Source organism: Spermophilus citellus (assembly GCF_964194105.1).
Source record: "Spermophilus citellus genome assembly, chromosome: 2".
In the NCBI taxonomy this organism is placed as follows: domain Eukaryota; kingdom Metazoa; phylum Chordata; class Mammalia; order Rodentia; family Sciuridae; genus Spermophilus; species Spermophilus citellus.
Window position 1 is genome coordinate 66,294,917 of NC_138183.1, and position 24,262 is coordinate 66,319,178.

At 39.8% G+C, this 24,262-nt stretch overlaps 2 protein-coding genes across 2 annotated transcripts in view; one reads left to right on the forward strand and one right to left on the reverse strand.

The window, feature by feature from the left end:
• The first annotated feature begins 12,870 nt into the window (after positions 1–12,870).
• SPATA6L (spermatogenesis associated 6 like) overlaps positions 12,871–24,262 on the forward strand; it is a 50,126-nt gene continuing 38,734 nt past the window's right edge. Inside the window, exons 1-3 of the mRNA XM_081282702.1 lie at positions 12,871–12,960; positions 17,022–17,159; positions 20,406–20,454. Coding sequence (XP_081138828.1) covers positions 12,922–12,960; positions 17,022–17,159; positions 20,406–20,454 — 226 coding nt within the window. The 5' untranslated portion in view covers positions 12,871–12,921. The remainder of the gene's footprint in view (positions 12,961–17,021; positions 17,160–20,405; positions 20,455–24,262) is intronic.
• PLPP6 (phospholipid phosphatase 6) lies at positions 13,801–17,093 on the reverse strand. The gene has a single exon (XM_081282703.1). It carries the CDS (start codon positions 16,693–16,695, stop codon positions 15,811–15,813), a length of 885 nt encoding a protein of 294 aa, XP_081138829.1. The 5' UTR covers positions 16,696–17,093; the 3' UTR covers positions 13,801–15,810.

Consider the following 24,262-nt stretch of genomic DNA (forward strand, 5'->3'; position numbering starts at 1 on the left):
TTGATTGGCATTGCATTGAACTTATAGAGAACTTTTGGTAATATCGCCATTTTGATGATGTTAGTTCTGCCTATCCATGAACAGGGTATATTTTTCCATCTTCTAAGGTCTTCTTCTATATCTCTCTTTAGGGTTCTGTAGTTTTCATTGTATAAGTCTTTCACCTCTTTTGTTAGGTTGATTCCCAAGTATTTTATTTTTTGGGGGGATATTGTGAATGGAGTAGTTGTCCTCATTTCCGTTTCAGAGGATTTGTCGCTGATATACAGGATGCATTTGATTTATGCGTGTTGATTTTATATCCTGCCACTTTGCTGAATTCATTTATTAGCTCTAATAGTTTCTTTGTAGACCCTTTTGGGTCTGCTAGGTATAGAATTATGTCATCTGCAAATAGTCTAATTGCTCTGGCCAGTGTTTCGAGGACTATGTTGAACAGAAGTGGTGAGAGAGGGCATCCCTGTCTTGTACCAGATCTTAGAGGGAATGCCTTCAATTTTTCTCCATTCAGAATGATGCTGGCCTGTGGCTTATCATAAATTGCTTTTACAATGTTGAGGTATGATCCTGTTATCCCTAATTTTTCTAGAGTTTTGAACATAAAGGGATGCTGTACTTTGTCGAATGCTTTTTCTGCATCTATCGAGATGATCATATGGTTCTTATTTTTAAGTCTATTGATGTGGTGAATAACATTTATTGATTTCCGTATATTGAACCAGCCTTGCATCCCAGGAATGAATCCTACTTGCTCATGGTGTATAATTTTTTTGATATGTTTTTTAATCCGATTCGCCAGAATTTTATTGAGGATTTTTGCATCTAGGTTCATTAGAGATATTGGTCTGTAGTTTTCTTTCTTTGAAGTGTCTCTGTCTGGTTTAGGCATCAGGGTGATGTTGGCCTCGTAGAATGTATTTGGAAGTTCTCCCTCTTTTTCTATTTCCTGAAATAGCTTGAAAAGTATTGGTGTTAGTTCCTCTTCAAAGGTTTTTTAAAACTCTGCTGTATACCCATCCGGTCCTGGACTTTTCTTAGTTGGTAGTCTTTTGATGGTTTCTTCTATTTCCTCTATTGTTATTGGTCTGTTTAGGTTGTCTATATCCTCCTGACTCAATCTGGGCAGATCATATGACTTCAGAAATTTATCTATGCCTTCACTATCTTCTATTTTGTTGGAGTATAAGGATTCAAAATAATTTCTGATTATCTTCTGTATTTCTGAAGTGTCTGTTGTGATATTGCCTTTTTCATCCCATATGCTAGTAATTTGAGTTCTCTCTCTCCTTCTCTTCGTTAGCATGGCTAAGGGTCTGTCGATTTTATTTATTTTTTCAAAGAACCAACTTTTAGTTTTGTCAATTTTTTCAAATTGTTTCTTTTGTTTCAATTTAATTAATTTCAGCTCTGATTTTAATTATTTCTTGCCTTCTACTTCTTTTGCTGTTGTTTTGCTCTTCTTTTTCTAGGATTTTGAGATGAGGTATGAGATCATTTATTTGTTGGTTTTTTCTTTTTTTAAGGAATGAACTCCAAGCAATCAATTTTCCTCTTAGAACTGCTTTTAATGTGTCCCATAGATTCCGATATGTTGTGTCTGTGTTTTCATTTAACTCTAAGAAGTTTTTAATTTCCTCCTTGATGTCTTCTAAAACCCATTGATCATTCAGTAACCTATTGTTCATTCTCCAAGTGATGCATGATTTTTCCTTCCTTCTTTTATCGTTGATTTTCAGTTTCATTCCATTATGATCAGATAGGATGCATGGTATTATCTCTACTCCTTTATATTGTCTAAGAGTTGCCCTGTGACATAATATATGATCTATTTTTGAGAAGGATCCATGTGCTGCTGAGAAGAAAGTGTAACTGCTTGATGTTGGATGGTATATTCTATATATGTCAATTAAGTCTAGGTTGTTAATTGTGTTATTGAGTTCTATAGTTTCCTTATTGAACTTTTGTTTGGAAGATCTGTCCAGTGGTGAGAGAGGTGTGTTGAAGTCTCCCAGGATTATTGTATGGTGGTCTATTAGACTCTTGAACTTGAGAAGAGTTTGCTTGACGAACGTAGCTTCACCATTGTTTGGGGCATATATATTTATGATTATTATGTCTTGTTGGTGTATGGTTCCCTTGAGCAGTATGCAGTGTCCCTCTTTATCCCTTTTGATTAACTTTGGCTTGAAATCTATTTTATTAGATATGAGTATGGACACTCCTGCTTGCTTCCGCAGTCCATATGAGTGGTATGATTTTTCCCAACCTTTCACCTTCAGTCTATGTATATCTTTTCCTATCAGATGCGTCTCCTGTAGGCAGCATATTGTTGGGTCTTGATTTGTGATCCATTCAACTAGCCTGTGTCTCTTAATTGGTTTAAGTTTAAGCCATTAACATTTAGGGTTATTATTGAGATATGGTTTGTTCTTCCAGCCATATTTGTTTATTAATGTTACTAAACCTGATTTGTTTTCCTCTTTGATTACTTTTCCCCCTTTACTGTCCTACCTCCCACTGTTGGTTTTCATTGTTATTTTCCATTTCCTCTTCCTGTAATGTTTTGCCAAGGATTTTTTGAAGAGATGGTTTTCTAGCTGCGAATTCTTTTAACTTTTGTTTATCGTGGAAGGTTTTAATTTCATCTTCCATCCTGAAGCTTAATTTCGCCGGATACACGATTCTTGGTTGGAACCCATTTTCTTTCAGTGTTTGAAATATGTTATTCCAGGATCTTCTAGCTTTCAGAGTCTGTATTGAGAGATCAGCTGTTATCCTGATTGGTTTACCCCTAAATGTAATCTGCTTCCTTTCTCTTGTAGCTTTTAAAATTCTCTCCTTATTCTGTATGTTGGGCATCTTCATTATAATGTGTCTAGGTGTGGCTCTCTTATGATTTTGCACATTCGGCGTCCTGTAGGCTTCTAGGATTTGGGATTCTGTCTCATTCTTCAAGTCTGGGAAGTTTTCTCATATTATTTCATTGAATAGATTGTTTATTCCTTTGGTTTGGAGCTCTGTGCCTTCCTGTATCCCAATGACTCTTAAGTTTGGTCTTTTAATCTTATCCCATATTTCTTGGATGTTCTGCTCATGGTTTCTTAGTAGACTTGCTGAGCTGTCTATGTTCTTTTCAAGTTGAAATACTTTGTCTTCATTGTCTGATGTTCTATCTTCTAAGTGATCTACTCTGCTGGTAGTGTTCTCAATTGAGTTTTTAAGTTGGTTTATTGCTTCCTGCTTTTCTAGGATTTCTATTTGTTTGTTTTTTATTACCTCTATCTCCCTGTGTAATTGATCTTTTACTTCCTGGATTTGTTTATGTAGTTCCTTGTCAAAGTGATCTTTCATTGTCTGATTTTGCTGTCTCATGTCTTCCTTGAGACTCAAGATCATCTGAAGCATGTATATCCTGAGCTCTTTTTCTGACATTCCATCTGTTGCAGCTATTACCTCTTCTAAAGTTGAGTTGACCTGCATTGCTTGTGGTCCTTTCTTTCCTTGTCTTTTCATACTGCTCGCGTTTCTTTCTGCTTGGTGAAACTGTTGTGTTTTTGAAATTTTCCCCCTATTTATTTATATTGCTCTTGTATTGTTGGAAAATCTCCCTTGCAGGGCGGGTAGTGGCTGTGCTCCTCCTCTAATTAGGGTGATCTGTCTACCACTCTGGTCGGTCGCAGGTCTGCCCACCCTGCGGGCGCGGGTGGCGGCTCTGCTCTGCCCGCACTCCAATTGTGGTGACATAACTACCACGCCCTCGGGTCGTTGTTCCTGATCCGGATGTGGGCGGCGGCTCTGCTCGGCCCCTACTCCAATTGGTGTGACATGTCTACCACGCTGGCAGGCCTCTAGGCCTGTTCCGCCGGTGGGTCGCAGGTTTGCCTACCTTGCGGGCTCGGGCGGCAGTTCTGCTCAGCCCCCACTCCCAATGGGGGTACCTGACTGCCTCTCCAACGGGTCGCTGGACGCTGGGCCTTTTCCGGACACGGGCGGTGGCTCTGCTCCACCCCCGCTCCAACCAGTGTGACGTGACTGCCTCGGTGCTACGTGTCCACCACGCTGGCAGGCTACCGGGCCTGTCCTGCCAGTGGGACGCAGGTCTGCCTACCTTGCAGGCTCAGACGGCGGCTCTGCACATCCCCTACTCCAAATGGGGTGACTTGGCTACCACGCCATCGGGTCGCTGGTCCTGTTCTAGGCGTGGGCGGCTACTCTCTTCGGCCCCAGCTGCAGTTGGGGTGTTGTGATACCACGCTGGCGGGTCACTTGGCCTGCTCTGGGCGCAGGTGGCAGCTCCACTCTGCCCCCCTGGCCCCCACAGCACCCAGCAGGACCCGGACCGAGAAGCAGTCACCGCAGGTTCCCCAACCCTGGGCCAAAGCAGCTTCGGGAGCCAGAACCCGGCCTCTCCGATCCCGGCTCACGCTCCTCTAGGAGCAGGCTCCAAGGAGTGACCTCCGCGGGTTCCCCTGCCCCATGCCAAAGCAACTCCGGGAGCCAGAGCCCGGCCGCTCCAAGCTCTCCGAGCTCGGTGCATGCTCCGCTGGGAGCAGGCTCAAAGACGCAGTCCCCGCGGGCTCCCCAGCCCCGGGCCAAAACTGTTCCGGGAGTCAGAACCCAGCCACCCCGAGCTCAGCGCACGCTCCACTTGGAGCTGGCCTCAACACGCAGTCTCCGCAGGTTCCCCAGCCCTGGGCCAAAGCAGCCCCGGGAACCAGATTCCGGCCGCTCAGAGCCCGGCACACGCCTTTCCAGGAGTGAGCCCCTAGGAGTATTCTCCACTGGTTCTCCAGCCCGGAGCCTGAGCGATCTGTCTGCGAGACGCAGGCAAATACCAGCCTGAAATCACCTGTTCCGTAGCTGAATGAGCTGAGATCAGTAGAAAACAGGGATGATTACATCAGCTCTCCAAGATGGCGGCTGCTGTCCTCCTCCGTGGTCCGACCAGTGTCGAGAACCGAACTAGACCGCTTCTCTCCTCTGTCTCAAAGCCGGAACTCAGCACTAAGCACGGCCATTGCACCACTGGCAGGAGCCCCCAGAATCCGCATCGCTGTACCCCCGCTCCGGCACCTCGCCGCTTCCCGGCACGCGCCGCAGACTCCAGCTGCGGGGCGCGACCCCCCGTGAGGAGAAATCGCCCGCATCCGAGCCCCCACAGCAGAACCTCGCGCGATGGAAATCCGTCCACTAGATTCTGGAGCACCTCAATTTCACTGGAAATTCCCAACAAGATAGCCTTCAGCTGTTTCACCTCGTCTTTCTCCCACACGGTGACGCGGCGCACTGGGATGATGCACTCCCTTTGCCGCCATCTTCTCAGGATCTCTAACCTGTAACCTTCTATCTCATCAATTTGGATATTTCCTTCTTGCCCTTCATAATACTTTTTCTATTTATTCTCACTTGTTAATTATTAAGTTTCTTCCTGCAGTAGAATGTAAGCTCATGAGCATAGTTTGCTTCTTATTTACCTTTGTACCTAAATTGTTCAGAACAGTGCCTGGTACATAGGAGGTGTTCAATGAATATGCCGTGAATAAATGGATGGAAATAGGAGTAAATAGATGGATATAAATATAAAAATAAAAATGCAAGATTAAATAAAGACAGAAGAGAACCAAAAAAGAACACAGGTATATTTTTGGTAGGAGACAAATACATGTAATCACATAAGAAGTAACCTCATCTTGAGCCATTGCTGGCTTCAAAGCATGCATCTTATGTCCCAAAACAGTAGACACACTTTTTAAAATTTTACAAGTTTTCTTTGTTTATATGGTACTGGGAGTTAAACCCAGGGCCTTCTGCATGCTAGGCAAGTGTTCTACCTCTGAGCAACATCCCCAAACCCTAGGCCTGCCTCCGTCTTCTTCTTTTTTTTTTAAACAAGTTTTAGAACTTAATTATACTCTTTTCTGCTTTTTTTAATGTTGCAAAATAAAGTTTCTGAGAAATTGCTTGTGTCATAATTTGCTTACTACTCCCAAAGATATAGTGCTAGCCAGCTGAAACTTAAGGAGCAAATTAGTTTCTTTCTGAATATAAATTAAGTTTAAATAGAAGAACTATATAGTACAAAATGTCCAAGAGAAGTCATAATTATTTAAATATTAAGCCTACAAATGCTAGTGTATTGAACACAAGGCAAAAAGTAACATAGTCTGACTCCTGAACTCTTATAAGTTTTATGAAATAGATGTCATGTGTGGGCCCAGATCCCAAATGACTTCAGGATTGTTAAACGCCATTCAGTTGTAATTTGATTCTTTCTCTTGAAAACACTCCTAGTACTGGGAGAAATTCTGGAGAAGTGGGTACACTTAAAGAACACTCAAATTTCCAGCTCCTGTTTTGGATTAGGAGACCACTGTTCTTACAACACAGTGCTTCTTTCCCCCTTTAAATGAATTTCCCTCTCAATTACTTTAAAATGTTACATACCACAATAATTTGCTTAACTTACCTATATTAGAGGTGAAGAGATCCATCATGTTTTTTGTATACATATGTGAGACTTCTATCAAAGAGAACTGCATGTAATGCCACCAAGAATCCTTTTGATGGACTACTTTAGGACAGAAGTTCCACAAAAGGCTATGATATTTTTTTAATTTAACTATATTGATTTTTAAAAATTGTGATTATGAAATTTTTTTGCTGGTACTGGGGCTCAAACCTAGTACCTCACCCATTCTACTCAAGTACTCTACCACTGAACTACAACCCCAGTTTATTTTTAGACAAGATCTTGCTAAGTTGCCCAAACTGGCACTGAACTTGCAATCCTCCAACCTCAGCCTCCCAAGTAGCTGAGATTACATACAGGTGAGTGTCACAACCCCTAGTTGTGAATTTTTTTAAACACATATTATGATAGAAGTACAGAAACTTTATATATCCATCACCCAGGTTCAATAATTATCAAGATTTTTCTACATTTGTTGTATCTATTCCTTTAATGCATTTACTGAATCCTTGAAAGCAAAACCTTAGCATTATATCATTTTATCACTACATAATTTAATATGCATCTCTAAACAATGTTAATATTTGTCTTATATAAACACAAAGGTTTTATCATACCTATAAAAATTAATTTTTTGGTATTTAATATTTAAACCATAATCAAATTTTCCTGATAGTTTCTATAAGTTAGTTTATTCAAATTAGCTTTCCAATAAAGTCCATATATTACAATTGGTTATTAGGTCTCAACTATCTTCTATCTAGAGAAGTTCTCCTCACTACTAGTACTTCTTGCTTTTCCTTCCTTCTTCTCCTTTCACTTCTTTTCCTTCTCCTTTTCACTTTTAATACCATTGACTTGATGCAGACTGAGGCAGTTGTCCTATACAGTGTCCCACATTCTAGATATTACTATTATTAACATGTTCTCCTCCCCCATTCGCTTCAAGTGAAGTTAGCTTTAGAGTAGTGCTGCCCACTAGAACACTCTGTGATGATGAAAATATTCTACTTGCATTCACTAGTACATAGTCACTAGCCATATATGGCTATTGAGCACTTTGAATATGACTAGTGCAAATGAGGAACTGAGCTGTAAATTTATTTAGTTTTGGTTCATTGAAATAATTATACATGGCTAGCATATTGAATAATGCAACTCTAGTAGCTTGATTAGATTCAACTTGAACTTAGCGAAAGTGCTTCATAGGTGCTTCCTATGAATCATGCAGGGAGATACTTGATGCTACCAATAATGATGTACAGTGATATTAGGACTGATCCTGCTCATGGAAAGTTTTCCCAAAGGGTATGATTTTAACAGTAACCTTTGTGTGTGGGGGGGCGGGGGGGACTGGAGATTGAACTCAGGGGCACTCAACCACTGAGCCACATCCCCAGCCCTATTTTGTATTTTATTTAGACAGGTTCTCACTGAGTTTAGCACATCGCTTTTGCTGAGGCAGGCTTTGAACTCTTCATCCTCCTGCTTCAGCTTCCCAAGCCACTGGGATTACAGAGGTGCACCACTGCACCTGGCTTAACAATAATCTTTAAAAAAAAAAAAAACATTAATTACATCTTTATGCAGTTTGTGGGAACCAAGGAAAGAACCCAGTGCAATTCATTGAACTCATATATATTCACAGTAAAAGTCAAAAAGACAAAATGTTCTCTTATATCAGACTGTGAGAAAGCTAAACTGTGAAAGAATATTTTAAAGAAAGTCTTCGAAGGATAAAATAAAATACAGTTATTTCTTGGGTCTGGACACTGTGCCTAAAAACAGAACAAAACAAAATCAGTGTTCTGGAAATGCATTACTCCTGAAGCAATCAATTGTTCTATATACTTGGGACTTTCTTTCTTCCTTTTTTTATTTTCTGCAGGCATTTTTCACAAATGCTGATGAATAACAACTCACTTTGGAAATCTAATCTGTTAGTGTTTTTTACACTTACTAATGAGTAATTCACTGGCTCCAAAGATTTTAGGACCTAACTGTTCTCCACTGAGTTCAGACATAAATAAATGGCTTAAGACAGGAATTGACGGTCTTTTTTTTTTTTTAAAAAAATCACTTATTATGGAATGTAGCTGCCTTTGGAGACAACTATAAGGAGGTATGACTATGATGGAGAGAGAAGGCCCTCTTTCCTTGTCTTTGCCTCATCAGATAACTCAGGTGGCCCTTTTCTTGTGATTAATGGGGAACTGATAGCAGGTTGGAGGGCTCAGTATGCACTGAGAAATAGCTCTAAAACCTGATGTGACTACCCTTTTAGATGCTGAAGAAACCTACAGGCTCTCTTCCCAGAACAATACACATTTGCACATGCAAGAAAGTTTGCTTATCCGTTCAGGAATGTTAGGGCCTCTGGGATAGGATCACAGAATTAAAAAACAAAAACAAACAAAAAAAAAAAAAAACACAAAACCAACCAAACAAAAAATCCTCTGCCCTGGAAGTGGAAGTGGCAGACATACTTTGCATGGATACTTTTGTAGCATGCAGTACATAAAATATGGTCCCAAAATCTGAAGAAGTCAGTTCTTGCTCCTTCCTATATTCCCAGATTCATCCTTTCTATTGTTTTATGTTTCCTGTTTGTTTAGGTAAAGATTCCTCTTTACTTCTGTACCCCAGATTCCCTTCCCAGAGGCAAATATTACTAGCAGTTTCTGTTGTATTTTTTCAGGAATATTTAAGCATGTAGGAAAACGTAATATTCTGCCTTCCCAAAAGGCAGCATATTATATTCACGTTTTTGTGCCATGCTCTTTTTCTTAGTTCTATATTTTAGAGATTATTATTGTTAGGTCTTATAACTCTGTCCCATTCTTTTTCCATGCTGTGTAACATTTCCACATGTGGCTCACTCATAATTGATTCTATCAGACACGGCTTATTGAACATTTATACTTTCTAGTATTTTTTAATTGTGAATACTGGTACAGCATATGTTAGTGTTTTGTGAAAGCATTCCCATGGGATAAATTTCTAGCAGTGGAATCACTCAGCCAAATTAAATTTTTTGGTAGACATTATCAAATTGTTCTCCTAAGAAGTTATGTGGTAGACAGAATAATGGCTCACAAAGACAGTTCCTATATTATTTCCTATAATGTTACTTAATAAAGGGGAAATTAAAGTTTCAGAAGGAATAATGGTGCTAATCAGCTGACCTCAATATAGGAACCTTTTTGTCTGATTGGTCCCAATGTAATCATAAAGATCCTCAAAAATGGAGTAGAGAACCAGAGAGATTCTTTCTCATGGCAGCATGAGAAAGACTTGGCTTGATGTTGCTGGCTTTAAAGATGGAGGAAGGGAGCTTGGAGCCAAGGAATTCAGGCAGCTTTTAATTAAAAGTGAAAATGTAAGGATGCAGAAAAGGCAAGGAATGTAACCCTGCTGGTACCTCAATTTTAGCTCAGTGGGGTCCACAAAATTGGAAGATAATAAATTTGTCTTATTTTAAGCCCCAAAGTCTGTGGTAATTTGATATAGTAGCCAGAGAAAACAAATATATGTATTTACATTCCAACCAGCAATGTTTCTCCATACCGTGTCCATTAGTGCCTTAAAAAAAATAGTTTCTTCCCTTCATATGAATACAATTATTTGAAAAGAAATGTTTATAATTTTGTGTCTTATAATTAGCTTTTTGGTTAAAAGGAAAATCTCAGTCATGATTGTCATATTCTTGTTCTTCGCACTTTGGCAAATTCTCATTTGAAGAAAGGTTTAATTTTCTCCTCTAGGGCCAGGAAATAAGCAGGATGTACTGATGTGTCTTTTCTGCAATGCTGATGTCACTGCTGATCAAGGTGCACTGCAGAAACACTCTACAAGAAACACTTTACAAGAAAATATAAATTAAATATATTCTCTATTGATTCATTGACTATCCCCACAGCAAATTAGCAAAAACAGCTGTGCCTGATCCCTTCTCATTGGGTATATTTAGCTTGCCCTCATGTGGTGAGACTGCGCCTTATTCACACAATTAACCCTTACAGACTGTAGATCGTCTCTACACTTAACATCTATTCCAAGATATTTATTGAGCATCTGCAATGCAAATTAATCAGGGTTCAGACACTTAGCCATGCAGAGTTAACAGATTATGGAGATAAACAGTAATCAGCAATCACAGGAACAAATGTGAAACTACTATTGTGGGAATTGGTCCAAAGGGATTATAGATGAATATAATCATCTAAAATAGTAAGATTCCACCCTATCAGAGAAAGCTGAAGAGCGAAAGTTGTGTGGGATCTGTAAATCTGTACATGTTAATTAATACCTACATTGGCTGACATCCCTAGATAAAGGATACAGAGTGAGGAAAACAAAGGACCAAGAAAAACTGTTTGGCTAGGTAGAATAGGATACAGAGACAAGAAGAATGTTCAGAGAGATGGAGGGAAACCATAACAGGGCTGGTCCATGAAACCAAGCAAGGAGAGTCCAATTGTATGAAGAGTTAAAGATTAGAAATAGCATATGATGGGAGGATGGACAGTGTGTCTGTAAGGATCAATAGGATATTCTTGTTTTAGGGGCAGTGATGTGGTAGGGCACACCTTGATTAAATATAACTTCTCTTTATTAGTTGTGTAGCCTTGGGCAAAAGGCGATTTATTTGGCTTTAGATTCTGCATCTGTAAATAGGGAATAACATCTCCCTCAGAGTTATTGTGGGAGTGATTAGCTCTTTGTAGATCCTCAATAAAGGTTGATTTTCCCTTGCCTTACACTAGTTACTTATTCATAAATCTGTTTTTATTGTCACTCTCCTTGATATGTTAGTATTGGTGTTGGTGACTTCGTCACAGGGCTCGTTCCAGTTAGCTGTTGTAAGGTAACAAATCAGATCTCTGGATTATAGGAAACCAGGCATCCACCTGTGTATCTCTTGGTAAGGGGGAGGGAGGGGAGCTGAGCACAATATGCTAGGAATCAGAAGAGTAAACAATACATCATCATCACACTGTATTTTTCCCTTCCAGGGAAAGAAACCTCAGTGACCAAAATGAAGACCCAATTATTCTCTAGGGACGTCTTTTTGTACCATTTCCAATTGCATAAATTTCCAATGCAAAATATTAATGATAAATGATAACATAAATGTTTTTGTTGTTGTTTTCAGAGATAGCACTGTTCCTCCCAGATTTTTTGGATTGGCTAGAAGTGGCTGATCCTACTACCTCTCTTCCTTCATTTTTGTTTATCAAATACAATGAAGGGGGTGGGGCATGATTTCCTTTACCAATTCAGACCTCTTACTTTGCCTGTCATCTCTGACAGGTTTTTACTATGTGACCGTGGCTCTGTTGCCACTAAAGCAAATGGGGACTGGAACAAACAACACACCATGTCCCTGTATTCCCTTTTTTGTTCCCCCAAATCTAGCCAAGTTAAGGGAATAATGAGAGAAATCTTGGTCTGGAAAATCCAGACACATTTTATCTTGAAGGACACTGGCTTTCTCTTATGCACACGGGGAACTGGGTGAGTGTTATTTGAGAAAGCTACTTTTTTGCGTGTTCACCAGGACAGCTGCTCCTTGGGATGCTGGTAATAGAAGCAAACTAAGCAAGCTAACGTGATGATGTCATTGTTTCTGCAGTCTAACCTAAAACCCCTCTGTGAATGGAGACATAAACAGAACTGAAGGCACTGCGGGAAAGATACATTTCACTCATCCAGCTCTGCCACTGGACAGAACACCGTGAGGGAGAGGAGGCACTGCTTGGCATATCACTATGAGGGATGGAGTGCTATCAGTCAGCCTTTCTCCACTCAACTCTTATTGGAGAGGTCACTGATTTCTTGTAAGCTTCTTAAAGAGCAAATGCGTACCTTCTGGGACAATTATATTAAATTGGAAAATTGTTAACAGAAATTCCAGGACCTGGGGGGTAGTAACTACTAAAATGTGTAGTAATTAAATTATATCGGAGCTATGATTTCATTCCACTGTTAAAAAGGAAATTGTAAACATTTAAACATAGTGATTGGGACCACACAGAGTTGATGGAAAGAAATTAGTGCTCCAAACACCTGACCAGGATCCTGCTCCCTCGACAACACCCAGTAAGTCACTGCAGACAGTTGCTGCCCGGGAAGCCGCGCCCCGCACGCGTGTTCCAGGAGGTGTACGGGGCCTCGCTTGCGTTCTAGGGTCGAAGGTTGCGCGTTTGAGTGTCCATGGCAACGCGACGCTTCCGCCTTCTGGAAGCCTACGCTCTGGCGCTGGTTGTGAGAGACTGGTCCCGGTGGGAGGGACCCGGGCTGGGAGGGTCTGATGGGGGATCGAGGGGGTGGGGGGCTGGGGAAGTTTCTGGGAACACTTCCCCAGGGGTTGAGCTAAACTAAGGAAAGTTGGTCCAAGACCCAGCACAAAGGATCTTGTCATTCCAGACTTTTCGCCCGCGCAGGGAACGATGCCTCTGGAGGCGGTGGTGGAGCTGCAGATCCGGGCGGTAAGAGATTAGCAAACCTCTGTTCCTTAACTCCAAGTCAGACTCTTAAAGGGTCTCCCCACCCGCCGCCCCATAGTTTTCACCGCTCTTCTCCCACTTGACACACACACATTATTTTCTTTGGGGGACAGATCGTACATTTTTGTCCTAAGATTTTTATATACGTTTGTATTCCTGGACTTCCTAACCTTTAATTCAGATCAACCTGTTCCTATTTTTCCCCCCAAAGCAACATGTTTCTTAGCTTCATTCTGAATTTGTTGTTTTAAAACAACACTACCTTAAGTCCAAGTAGGATTTTTTTCTTTTTCAGAATAAAGATTTGTGAAAGAATTTTAAATTCTCCTTTAAATAACCATGGAATAATTTAATTTTTAAAAAGCCCCATTACTTCCTGATAATGCCACATTTATGAGCCAACCAAATATTGTTATGACTTTGGCTTGCTAATTCAAAAAGGGAAATCGGTCAACAAATGTTCTGTAATTATCCACCACATCCTTCCTAAATGAGGTATTGGGGCAGGGGGCTTCATTGTTCTTATTTGGGAGAGAGTCATTCTTCTTCTGCTTCCATTTTCCCATCATTCTGTAGTTAGTGACAGACTGACATTCAGCTTTGTCTCCAAGGTGCTAGGGACTTCTCTCCTGGCTACCATTAGATTATAAGACTAACATGACACTGCTGTGGATTCTGGCTAGCTTCCATACAATTGGCAAATACTTAAGTTTCATCAGACATGTAGCTGTGAAACAAAGATAATACAATTTTCCTGGTTTTGTTCCATTTTGCTGACAGAAAATAAGGCCAGACCATATCAATTGTGCTTTATTAATTGCAAGCTCTCAAAACTGCAGAAGGTGAAGAATCTCTGGAGAGAAGCCAAGTGATATTTCTTACATACAGGCAAAAATTAAGTTTTCATCTAACAAAATTATTGGTTAATTTTATTTTGATTTTTAAAAGGCATTCCTCAGTGTATAATTAGAAATGAAATCAGTTGTCTATTCTACAGTACTTAGGATGTTCCAGAAAATCAGTTGAATTGATCTGTGCTTTAAAAGCCAGCAAACTCAGATCCCAACAGCTAAAACAGGGAATTCCATAAGTATAACTACAAACTGGAAGTTAAGCCCCCAATATTCAGACTTGTGGACACTGCAAGAAGAAATACAATTGCTTTCAAATATCTGGCCTGAATATTGCTGCAGTTACTATGAAGGATCTAAGATTGAACAACAAACCCAAAACCACTTAGAGATTCACTGTTGGCTGATTCAGCAAGTGAAGAGGTAGTCCGTGTTCAGGATATTGTGGAAATGCGAATTATTTTATTTAGGAGTAGCCGTTCCTCTTTTAAGTGTGCCTCTCACTCTTAGAAAGTTCATGCTTCCCCCCCAGTCAGAACCTACTTATCTATCACAGTCATTCTCCAGGTTCCTGTCTGCATCTCTTAAAGTCCATAGTCCTTCTATTTATAAATGCCAAAATAATTGGTCGTTATTTTCTGAAGACAGTAGTTCCAAAAGTAGGCTTTCTTTTCAGGTAGAGCAACATTTAAAGCACATACCTCTTTTTAGGTCAAATGAGTAAAGCCTACCAGGCATTTGGTAGTCTTTGGTCTTATGATTTGAGGCAACATGGATGAACAGCTTTAAATGTAAAGGTCAATGTAAACAGAAATTTAGGAGTTTTACCTAGTGTCTGATATAGCAGCAAGCTCCCCTGGTGAATTTTAAGTTAAATACTGTTACATAAACTATGCTTTATACAGGAAAACGGAATTCCATTTATAAAACTATAGAATACAGGGTCATCCTCATGGTATATATGAAAAAGCTTTTGCACATACATTGAAAAGAATCACATTATTTTCCTTTTTTTATTTATGGATAGAGGAATGTTATTTTTTATTCAGTAGAGATGATGGGCAGCAGAGTCTCATCTCCTGCCATGCTGGTCATTGACATAATAACCTAAATTCTCAGTTCTTTTGACTTTCCCCAGCAGCTTAGCTTCTCTGTCCTCTGTTGTGCCATGCTATTGGTTGTCAACAGAATTAGACATGAAACCAGAGTCTCATACTTACTTTTCTGTGGGCACCTTAGACATGCCCACCTTTTAAGTGTTTCTTCAAGTAGTTCTTGGTTTGTTCTCTGAGTGGTAAAAAACAGTACTAGAGAATACTGGAAAATAATATTTAAAGACCTTTTGAAAGGGTATAGGGAAAGGAGAGAAAGTACTATAATCTTTCTCACTGCCTATTCCACAAAGATGGAAGAGATAATAAAGTAAAAAGGCTTACCAAGAAAATCAGGATTAAGAAGAAATCTCCCTGATGGTGGCAACAAATCTTCAAGGAATAAACTAGAAAAACTTGTGTCTTAAAAGACTTTTAGTACTGCTTAAAGTCTAACTCAGAAAAAGGACTAGGATTAGTACATGAAATATCTGCTCGTATATTTATGGAATGAAGATGGTGTTTCTCAAAAATTCAATTTACAAGTGATGTTAACTTACAGGATTACTATACAACACAAATCCTACTGTCAAAACCAGCAACAGTATAACCACCCCAGCTTGGTTTCTTTGCTATTGTCCTGGAGATATAAACAGTTGAATAAATATACAATAGATTTTTTTTTTCTTTTTGCTTCCCTTTTTATGGCTGTCTTCCAAGGGCTAGCACGTGCTCTGGCCTAGCAACACATCAAGATGGTGGGATATCTGAACTCCTAAGGAAGCCTGAAATGTCTAAGAGGGGCAAGTGGGATGGTGGCTGATTTAGGCTGGCATCATCAAATTGTGGAAACTTTCAGCTCTCCTGTTGCCATAATCAATGAGATGGTGTCACTGTTGATTCCACAGTATAAAGAGGACCGGAGCATTGTGGGGTGAAAGCCAGCAGTAGTCCACGATGCTGTACTGCATATAGCCCAGAAAAAAGCCAAAAGCCACATCGGTGACATTGTGCCTCCCCAGCATGACCCTGGAAAGACCCAAGATGAAGGCCCACAGTACCACCAGCACCCTCAGTGGAATGGCCAGTACCAGGTGCTTCAGGATGAACCGGGACACCAGGGAGGCCCTTGTGGCATGGCCCGAGGGGAAGGAGTACTTGTCCACCGAGAGAGTGACAAACATGTCCATCTGATTGTGGGCCGGTCGTCGCCTGCGGACCAGCCCTTTGATCAGGGCCACCATCAGGAGGTCCAACAGCAGGGCGAAGAGTAGGTTCATCAGCACCTCGCGTCCAGCCCAGCTGTCGCTCCTGCATAGGCAGTACAGGGTGCCCAGCAGCCAGGTGATGCCGTGTCCTGAGATCTCCAGCAGCTTCATAAGGGGCCTCACGCTACCCCAAGACGAGCTCTCCCCTGCACACACCCCCAGCTTCTTGGACAACCACAGGTCGATGGCCAGCAGGGAGCGCAAGGCGATGCCCAGGAAGGACGGGTTCAGGTCCATGCGGCCCTCCTCGGGCAGTGAAGGAGGGGGCGCCTGCGAGGATCCCGCGGCGGCCACTGGAAAGGAGCCGCGCCGGTGCACCGGGCTCTCGGACGCGCGCAGCCGGGCGCTGGTGGGGTCGACGCCCGCGGCTCGGCTGCTGAGCAGGGACTGGAACTCGAACCTGCCGCTGCTGCCGCCGCCATGGGCCGGGCTGCCGGGGTTGCTGGTGTTGCTCGAGACTGAGGCGCCCAGCGGCCGTCCCTCGACGCTCCTCCGGGGACTCGCCATCGCGGCGGGCGGCCGGGACCCCGGGACCCGGCGGGACTAGAGAGAGGCCTCCCGGCCCTGCAGCCTCTTCCGCTTCCGCACAGCCATCCTGAAGGGGCGGGGAGAGGAGCGGGCGAGAGCGTGATTGTGACACCTGGCGGAGACGTGGGAGGGAATTGGAATTTCCAATATAAAATAGGAGAGAACAGGGGAGGATGTTGATGCTGGGAGGTACACAGGGAATGTGATGATGGGGGGACATTTCAGGGCCTCTGGAAGGCTAGGAGGAATACAACCCTGTTAATTAAAACAAACTTTGCTTGTTCTCCCCCCCCGCCCCCACTAAGATTTCTTGCCCGGGAGTGTTCCTGCCAGACAAACAAGATGTGTACCTCGGGGTTTACCTCCTGAATCAGTACGTGGAGACAGCCTGCTTTCCCTCTGTGTTCCCTATTGTGATTCAGCAAATCCTGAGATTTAAAAAGGTGATCTTGACTTTCTCATTGTATTTTGCTGTCTGAAGATAATCTAATAGTTCTTGTAAAATTATTTTGTAAATTTTCTGTAAAAACATAACCCAAAGGCATTTAAGTATAGTGCAAAACTACAGTCAGCCTTGAAGTAAAATCACAGTTGAAAGACTTGCTTGTGCTTTGCAAGTCCCAGCCAAGTTCTGTCAATCTAGTGCTAAATACCCTGGTCAATGGTTTCTATTCTTGGAACTCCCATGACATTTTTTAACTGGAGCAAAGAGAGCATTTCTGAATGTTCTTGGAGGTGTTAGAATTGCATTACATTTAATAAATTGCAGACCTTAGCAAAAAAAAAAAAAAAAAAAAAAAAAAAAACTTTCTTAGACCCGGAAAAATAATGAAAGACTATCTTATAACCAATATCCTGTAGGGAGACAAAAAGGCTCTTCTGATTTATTTAAGTCATACCTGGTTTATGTAGCTATAGTGATAAGGCTAGATTCCTGTTGCAATGAATACAGTCATGACACAAATAGCCCAAACACTACCCACCCACTTCCCCCTCAGTATTTAAAAGAATATTCATTTGATTACTATGCAGTTACTGGCAATCCCCTGAACTTTTTGTTTTGCATTTGGAGATGGAATCAGTTTTAACCTCAATAAAGCTAATGATGTTTCTCTAAACAGTGTCACTAAGATCTTTTGGGCAGAGGGAAGGTTGGTAGGATAGGTCTGAAAGATGGTGACCAGAAAGTGACCTGTTTTGACCTGAGGATGGGAGAGAAGATCAAGATTGATTCACTGAAGGGCCAGGGTTGCATGCAATATGTTTGTAAATCACAGCCTATTAATTTAAATTAAAAATGTGCTAAACTGACTGGATAAAAAGAAAGAAATAAATGAGTATTATCTTAGAACATACAATCAGAACCCACAGGAACCTATTTCTCACATTTAGATGTTGAAAGTGGTGAAAATGCAGCCATTTTTCCTCCTAAGAATTTTCATATTAGTTTTATCAGTTTTCAATTTAATCTGTAGAAGACTTTAAAAATCTTTTTATAAGAAGCCCAAAGATACAAAATTGTGGAATCCTAGAATGATAAATCTGTAAATGACTTTGGGCAGGGGGTTGTCTAGTCCAACCTCCTTGATTTGTTTAAAAAAAGAAAGGAATGAGTCTTAGAGTCACATTTTAAATGTCACTACTGCTCTGTTGAAAAGTGGTACATTTGATATTACTAGTCAAATATATCACAGGACCATTTTTTTTTTTCTGAATGAAACTAATTACCCTCTTTGTATGAGTTATTTGGGTTCATAGTGTAGTTTTCTCCTAGTCAATTCTAGCTCTTCTTTTATCTGTTCACTTATCTTTCTTCAAATACTTGCAGCAAATAGTGACATTTTCTCTTCCTTGGGCCTTCTGTGTAATGCAGAATTGAATGTTTTAAAGCATTTGAATAAACAAATTCCTCATGAAAAATTTATGAGCCATTGTGTTTGAACAGTTTGTGTTGATCATTTACTCAAGATCACACTTGAGAAAATCCTCAGATAAGGAAGTATTCATTTCCCAGGGCTGGTATACAAAAATACTACAAATTGAGTGACTTAAACAATAGAAGCATATTGTCTCACAGTTCTGGAGGCTAGCAGTCTGAGATCAGAATGTTGGCAAGGTCATGTTGCCTATGAAGGCACTAGGGAAGGATCTGTTCTTGACCTCTCTCCTAGCTTTTGATATTTCCTTGGCTTTTGTCAGCATAATTTTAATATTTATATGGCTATTTATTCTTTCTGTGTGCATGCTGTTTAAAAAATTGGGGGCAGAGAGGCTATTAGGCTGGGGCAGATCCAGTGCTTTAAGTGCCTCCATAAGTAAACTGAAGCCCAATGTAAACTGTAAAATCAAACTAGAGACTTTACCAATTATAGACGGTCAACTGTCCTCTTACTAGAGACTTTGCTAATCAGAAACTGTCAACTAACCACTCTCCAGGGTCTTTCCACTCCAACCAATCAAATGTATCTTCTTGTTTTATTTCCATGTCACCTATAAAAGCTCTCTGCCTACTTGGTAGCAATTTTCTGATTGAGTGCTGCCTGGTTCATGAATTATTCTTTGCTCAAATAAACTCTTGAATTTATTTTGTATATTTTTTTTAATACCTTCTGTGCTCAAATATCCCCTTTTTATAAGGACACCAATCATATTGGATTAGGAATCCAACCTATTCCAGTATGACCTCATTCTAGCTTAACAATTACTTAATGACCCTAATTGGAAATGAGGTCACATTCTGAGGTACTGGGGTTGGGATTTCAACATTTGGGGGACATAATTCAAACCATAACAATAGTAAAAGATGCAGTTATTGAAATAATTTAGGCAAAAAATTATATTTGCTTAATAAATCCAACTCAGAAGGACAAAAATGGATTACAGGGAAATGATACAGTCTCCCATTTTTGTTCTTAAAGCAGATCTGGCTTTGGATCCAAGAGAGATTTTTAACCATGTTTAACATTGTTTAAATGAGAACTCTGAAGCTTGAAATCAAAGTCTACTGAAAAAAAAAATGTTTTCCACTGGGTTGCATAATTTAGTGGGAGAGGCCTTTGTTTTAGTCCTATCCCAGGGCCTTTACTGTCAAAAACAAAATATGCAGATTTGGCAATAACTGAACAGAGCACATGTGCTTCATGATAGATTTAAGAGGCTCTCTCTTCCCCACCTCTGGATTCTGTGAGAGCGTAACTCCTAGTAGTGAGCTTTTTTTGTGTGTGTTAATACGTAGGCAGAATTTCTATTTTAATGTTCCTTCTTAGCAGAACTAATTGCTTGGGAAGAGAAATCATTCAGTTAACATTTAGTGAGATCTATTGTAAGCAGAATGTTTTTCTAGGTACTTAAGACTCAGGTTAATGTAAAATGTGCTTTTAGCAACAAATAGAACTAGGTCAAGTTGATGACATTTTAAGCATGTGGTACATTTAGCCAACTCAGATTTCCTTGCATATGCTATTGTTCTGTTAATTTCTATGAATTTGTTCTATGTTCTATTTTTATGAATTTGTACTATATTGATCTTTTAATCATACTTGTTAAAAGTGTTTCTGTTGAGTTCTAAAATATTATATGGCTGGATTTTACCGAATAACATCCTAATTATTAGGAAGAAAATAATCTACAGTTTCTGTAAGTACCTATTAAAAAACTTAAAAATGTTTTTCCCATATTTTTCTCTGCAGGTATTTGAAAGTGCAATAGATCCTGGAGCTGTAGCAGAACTTTTAGAAAGTAGGTACTCATTAAAGAAAAAAAAAAAGATTATTCTGTGTAATTCACAGGTATAATAGTATGCTGTTTGCTGTTTTTCTAAACTGTAATATTTCCATGTTTGATCATGTTTACATTCAAGAGACCTTATGGTAAATTTTGAATCATGTTTTTGATCCTATTACAAACTTTTTTCTAAATATAGATGGAATTTTCAAGATGATAAATTCTGTTTGGTTGTTTATTAATATTAAGTGAGAAATCCTATACCCATTATTAATCAATCTCTATTCCCTGCTAACCCTCCCAGCCAAATGCAAATATGGATCTTTCTGTCTTCATAGATTTGCTTATTCTGGATATTTCACATAAATAGGATTATATAATATGTGGTCTTTTGTGATTAACTTCTTTTGCCTAGCAAACATTTTGAAGGTTCATTTGTGTTATAGCATGTTCCAGTACCTCATTTCTTTTTATGGCCAAATAATATTCCATTGTATAATTATACCACACTTTCTTTTTCTACTTATCAATTGGGTTGTTTGCACTTTTAGGCTATGATGAATAATGATGTTATGGATATTTATGTACAAGTTTTTGTGTGGACCTATGTTTTCTTTTCTTTCTATCTATCTATTCATCTATCTATCTATCATTTATCTATGCATCCATCTATCCAGGAGTGAGATCACTAGGTAATATAATAACTATTTGGTTAGACTTTTAAGGAACTCCCACACTATTTACCAAAGCAGCTGAATCATTTTACATCTCTTGTTCATATGTTTATTTGTTTTCAGACATTTAGCCAATTTTACATTCCTGGAATAAATTTCACTTGATTATGGCATACAGTCCTTTCCATATATTGCGTTATTTGATGTGCTAGGATTGTGTTAAGGATTTTGGGATCTACAGTCATAAAGAGATACTGTTGACAGTTTTGTTTTCTGGTGATATCTTGGTCAAGTTTTGCTAATACTAGCCTCATAGAATGAGTTGGGATTTTTTTTATTTTTTAATTTTTTTTAAATTTTTTTTTTAGTTGTAGATGGACACACTATCTTCATTTTGTTTATTTGTCTTCTTATGTGGTGCTGAGGATTGAACCCAGTGTCTCACACATGCTAGGCAAGCACTCTACCACTGAGCCACACCCACAGCCTGGGAAATATTTTTTCCTCTTTAGTTTATTTTTTTTTAAAGAGAGAGTGAGAGAGGAGAGAGAGAGAGAGAGAGAGAGAGAGAGAGAGAGAGAGAGAGAGAGAGAGAGAGAGAGGGAGAGAGAATTTTTTTAATATTTATTTTTTAGCTCTCGGCGGACACAACATCTTTGTTTGTATGTGGTGCTGAGGATCGAACCCGGGCCGCGCATGCCAGGCGAGCACGCTACCGCTTGAGCCACATCCCCAGCCCTCCTCTTTAGTTTATTAGTGTTAATTTTCTTTAAACTTTTGGTAGAATTCACCAGTGAAGCCACCTGGGCCTGAACTTGTCTTCAGATTGTTTTTTAATTACAGATTTAATGTTTCTGCTTGTTTTATTTTAATTTTTAAAAAAATTTTTAGTTGTATTGGACAAAATACTTTTATTTTATTTATTTTTATGTGGTGCTGAGGATCGAACCCAGGGCCTTGCACGTGCTAGGCAAGTTCTACCACTGAGCCACAACCCCAGCCCCTCTTTCTGCTTATTGTAGGTCTCTTCAGTATTTCTATTTCTTCTTGAACCAGTTTTGATAGATTATATCTTTCTAGGAATTTTTCCATTTCATTATCTAATTTATTATCATAAAGTTGTTCATAGTATTACGTTACAGTCCTTTCTATTTCTGTAAGATCAGTAGTAATATCCTCTCTTTCATTTCTGATTTTAGTAATTTGAATCTTATCCCTTTTCTTGATGAATTTAACTAAAGGTTTCTCAGTTTTGTTGACTTCTAAAGAACCAGCTTTTGGATTCATTCGACTTTAATGTTTTTCTGTTCTTTATTTTATTAATTTCTTCTTATCCTTCATTATTTTCTTCCTTCTGTTTGCTTTAGATTTAGTTTGCTCTTTTTTTGCCATTGTATTAATATGAAAGGTTCATTAGTAGGTAACCAACAACCACTTTCTTAATCTTTTTTTTTTTTATTTTTTTTTATTGGATGTTCACAACATTACAAAACTCATGACAAATCATATTTCATAGATTAGAATCAATTGGGTTATGAACTCCCATTTTTACCCCAAATACAGATTGCAGAATCACATCGGCTACACATCACATTTTTACATACTGCCATATTAGTGTCTGTTGTATTCTGCTACCTTTACTATCCTCTAAAATCCCCCCTCCCCTTCCCTCCCATCTTCTCTCTCTACCCCATCTATTGAAATTCATTTCCCTCCATGTTTGTTATCCCATTCCCCTCGTAAACTCTTATATATAATTTTGTATTACAATGAGGGTCTCCCTCCATTTCCATGTGATTTCCCTTTTTTTTTTTCCTCCCTTTCCCTCCCGCCTCATGTCTCTGTTTAATGCTAGTCTTTTCTTCCTGCTCAGCCTCACTGTTCTGCTCTTAGTTGCTCTCATTATATCAAAGAAGACATTTGGTATTTGTTTTTTAGGGATTGGCTAGCTTCACTAAGCATAATCTGCTCTAATGCCATCCATTTCCCTGCAAATTCCGTGATTTTGTCATTTTTTAGTGCTGCGTAATATTCCATGGTATATAAATGCCACATTTTTTTTATCCATTCATCTATTGAAGGGCATCTGGGTTGATTCCACAGTCTAGCAATTGTGAATTGTGCTGCTATGAACATCGATGTGGCAGTATCCCTGTAGTGTGCTCTTTTAAGGTCTTCAGGAAATAGTCCGAGTAGGGCAATAGCTGGGTCAAATGGTGGTTCCATTCCCAGCTTTCCCAGGAATCTCCATACTGCTTTCCAAATTGGCCGCACCCGTTTGCAGTCCCACCAGCAGTGTACAAGAGTACCCTTTTCCCCACATCCTCGCCAGCACTTGTTGTTGTTTGACTTCATCATGGCTGCCAATCTTACTGGGGTGAGGTGGTATCTTAGGGTGGTTTTGATTTGCATTTCCTTGACTGCTAGAGATGGTGAGCATTTTTTCATGTACTTATTGATTGATTGTATGTCCTCCTCTGAGAAGTGTCTGTTCAGGTCCTTGGCCCATTTGTTGATTGGGTTGTTTGTTTTCTTATTGTCTAATTTTTTGAGTTCTTTGTATACTCTGGATATTAGGGCTCTATCTGAAGTGTGAGGAGTAAAAATTTGTTCCCAGGATGTAGGCTCCCTATTTACCTCTCTTATTGTTTCTCTTGCTGAGAAAAAACTTTTCAGTTTAAGAAAGTCCCATTTGTTGATTCTTGTTATTAACTCTTGTGCTATGGGTGTCCTATTAAGGAATTTGGAGCCTGTCCCCACAATCTGTAGATCGGAACCCACTTTTTCTTCTATCAGACGTAGAGTCTCTGATCTGATATCTAGCTCCTTTATCCACTTTGAGTTGACTTTTGTGCGTGGCGAGAGGAGGGGATTTAGTTTTATTTTGTTGCATATGGATTTCCAATTTTCCCAACACCATTTGTTGAAGATACTATCCTTTCTCCATTGCATGTTTTTAGCTCCTTTATCAAATATAAGATAGTTGTAGCTTTGTGGATTAGTCTCTGTGTCCTCTATCCTGTACCATTGGTCCACCCGCCTGTTCTGGTACCAGTACCATGCTGTTTTTATTACTATTGCTCTGTAGTATAGTTTGAAGTCTGGTATCGCTATACCACCTGATTCACACTTCTTGCTTAGAATTGTTT

Bases quoted from the DNA above. Each gene is read 5' to 3' on its own strand.
- PLPP6 (XM_081282703.1), bottom strand. From the start codon at position 16,695: ATGGCGAGTCCCCGGAGGAGCGTCGAGGGACGGCCGCTGGGCGCCTCA.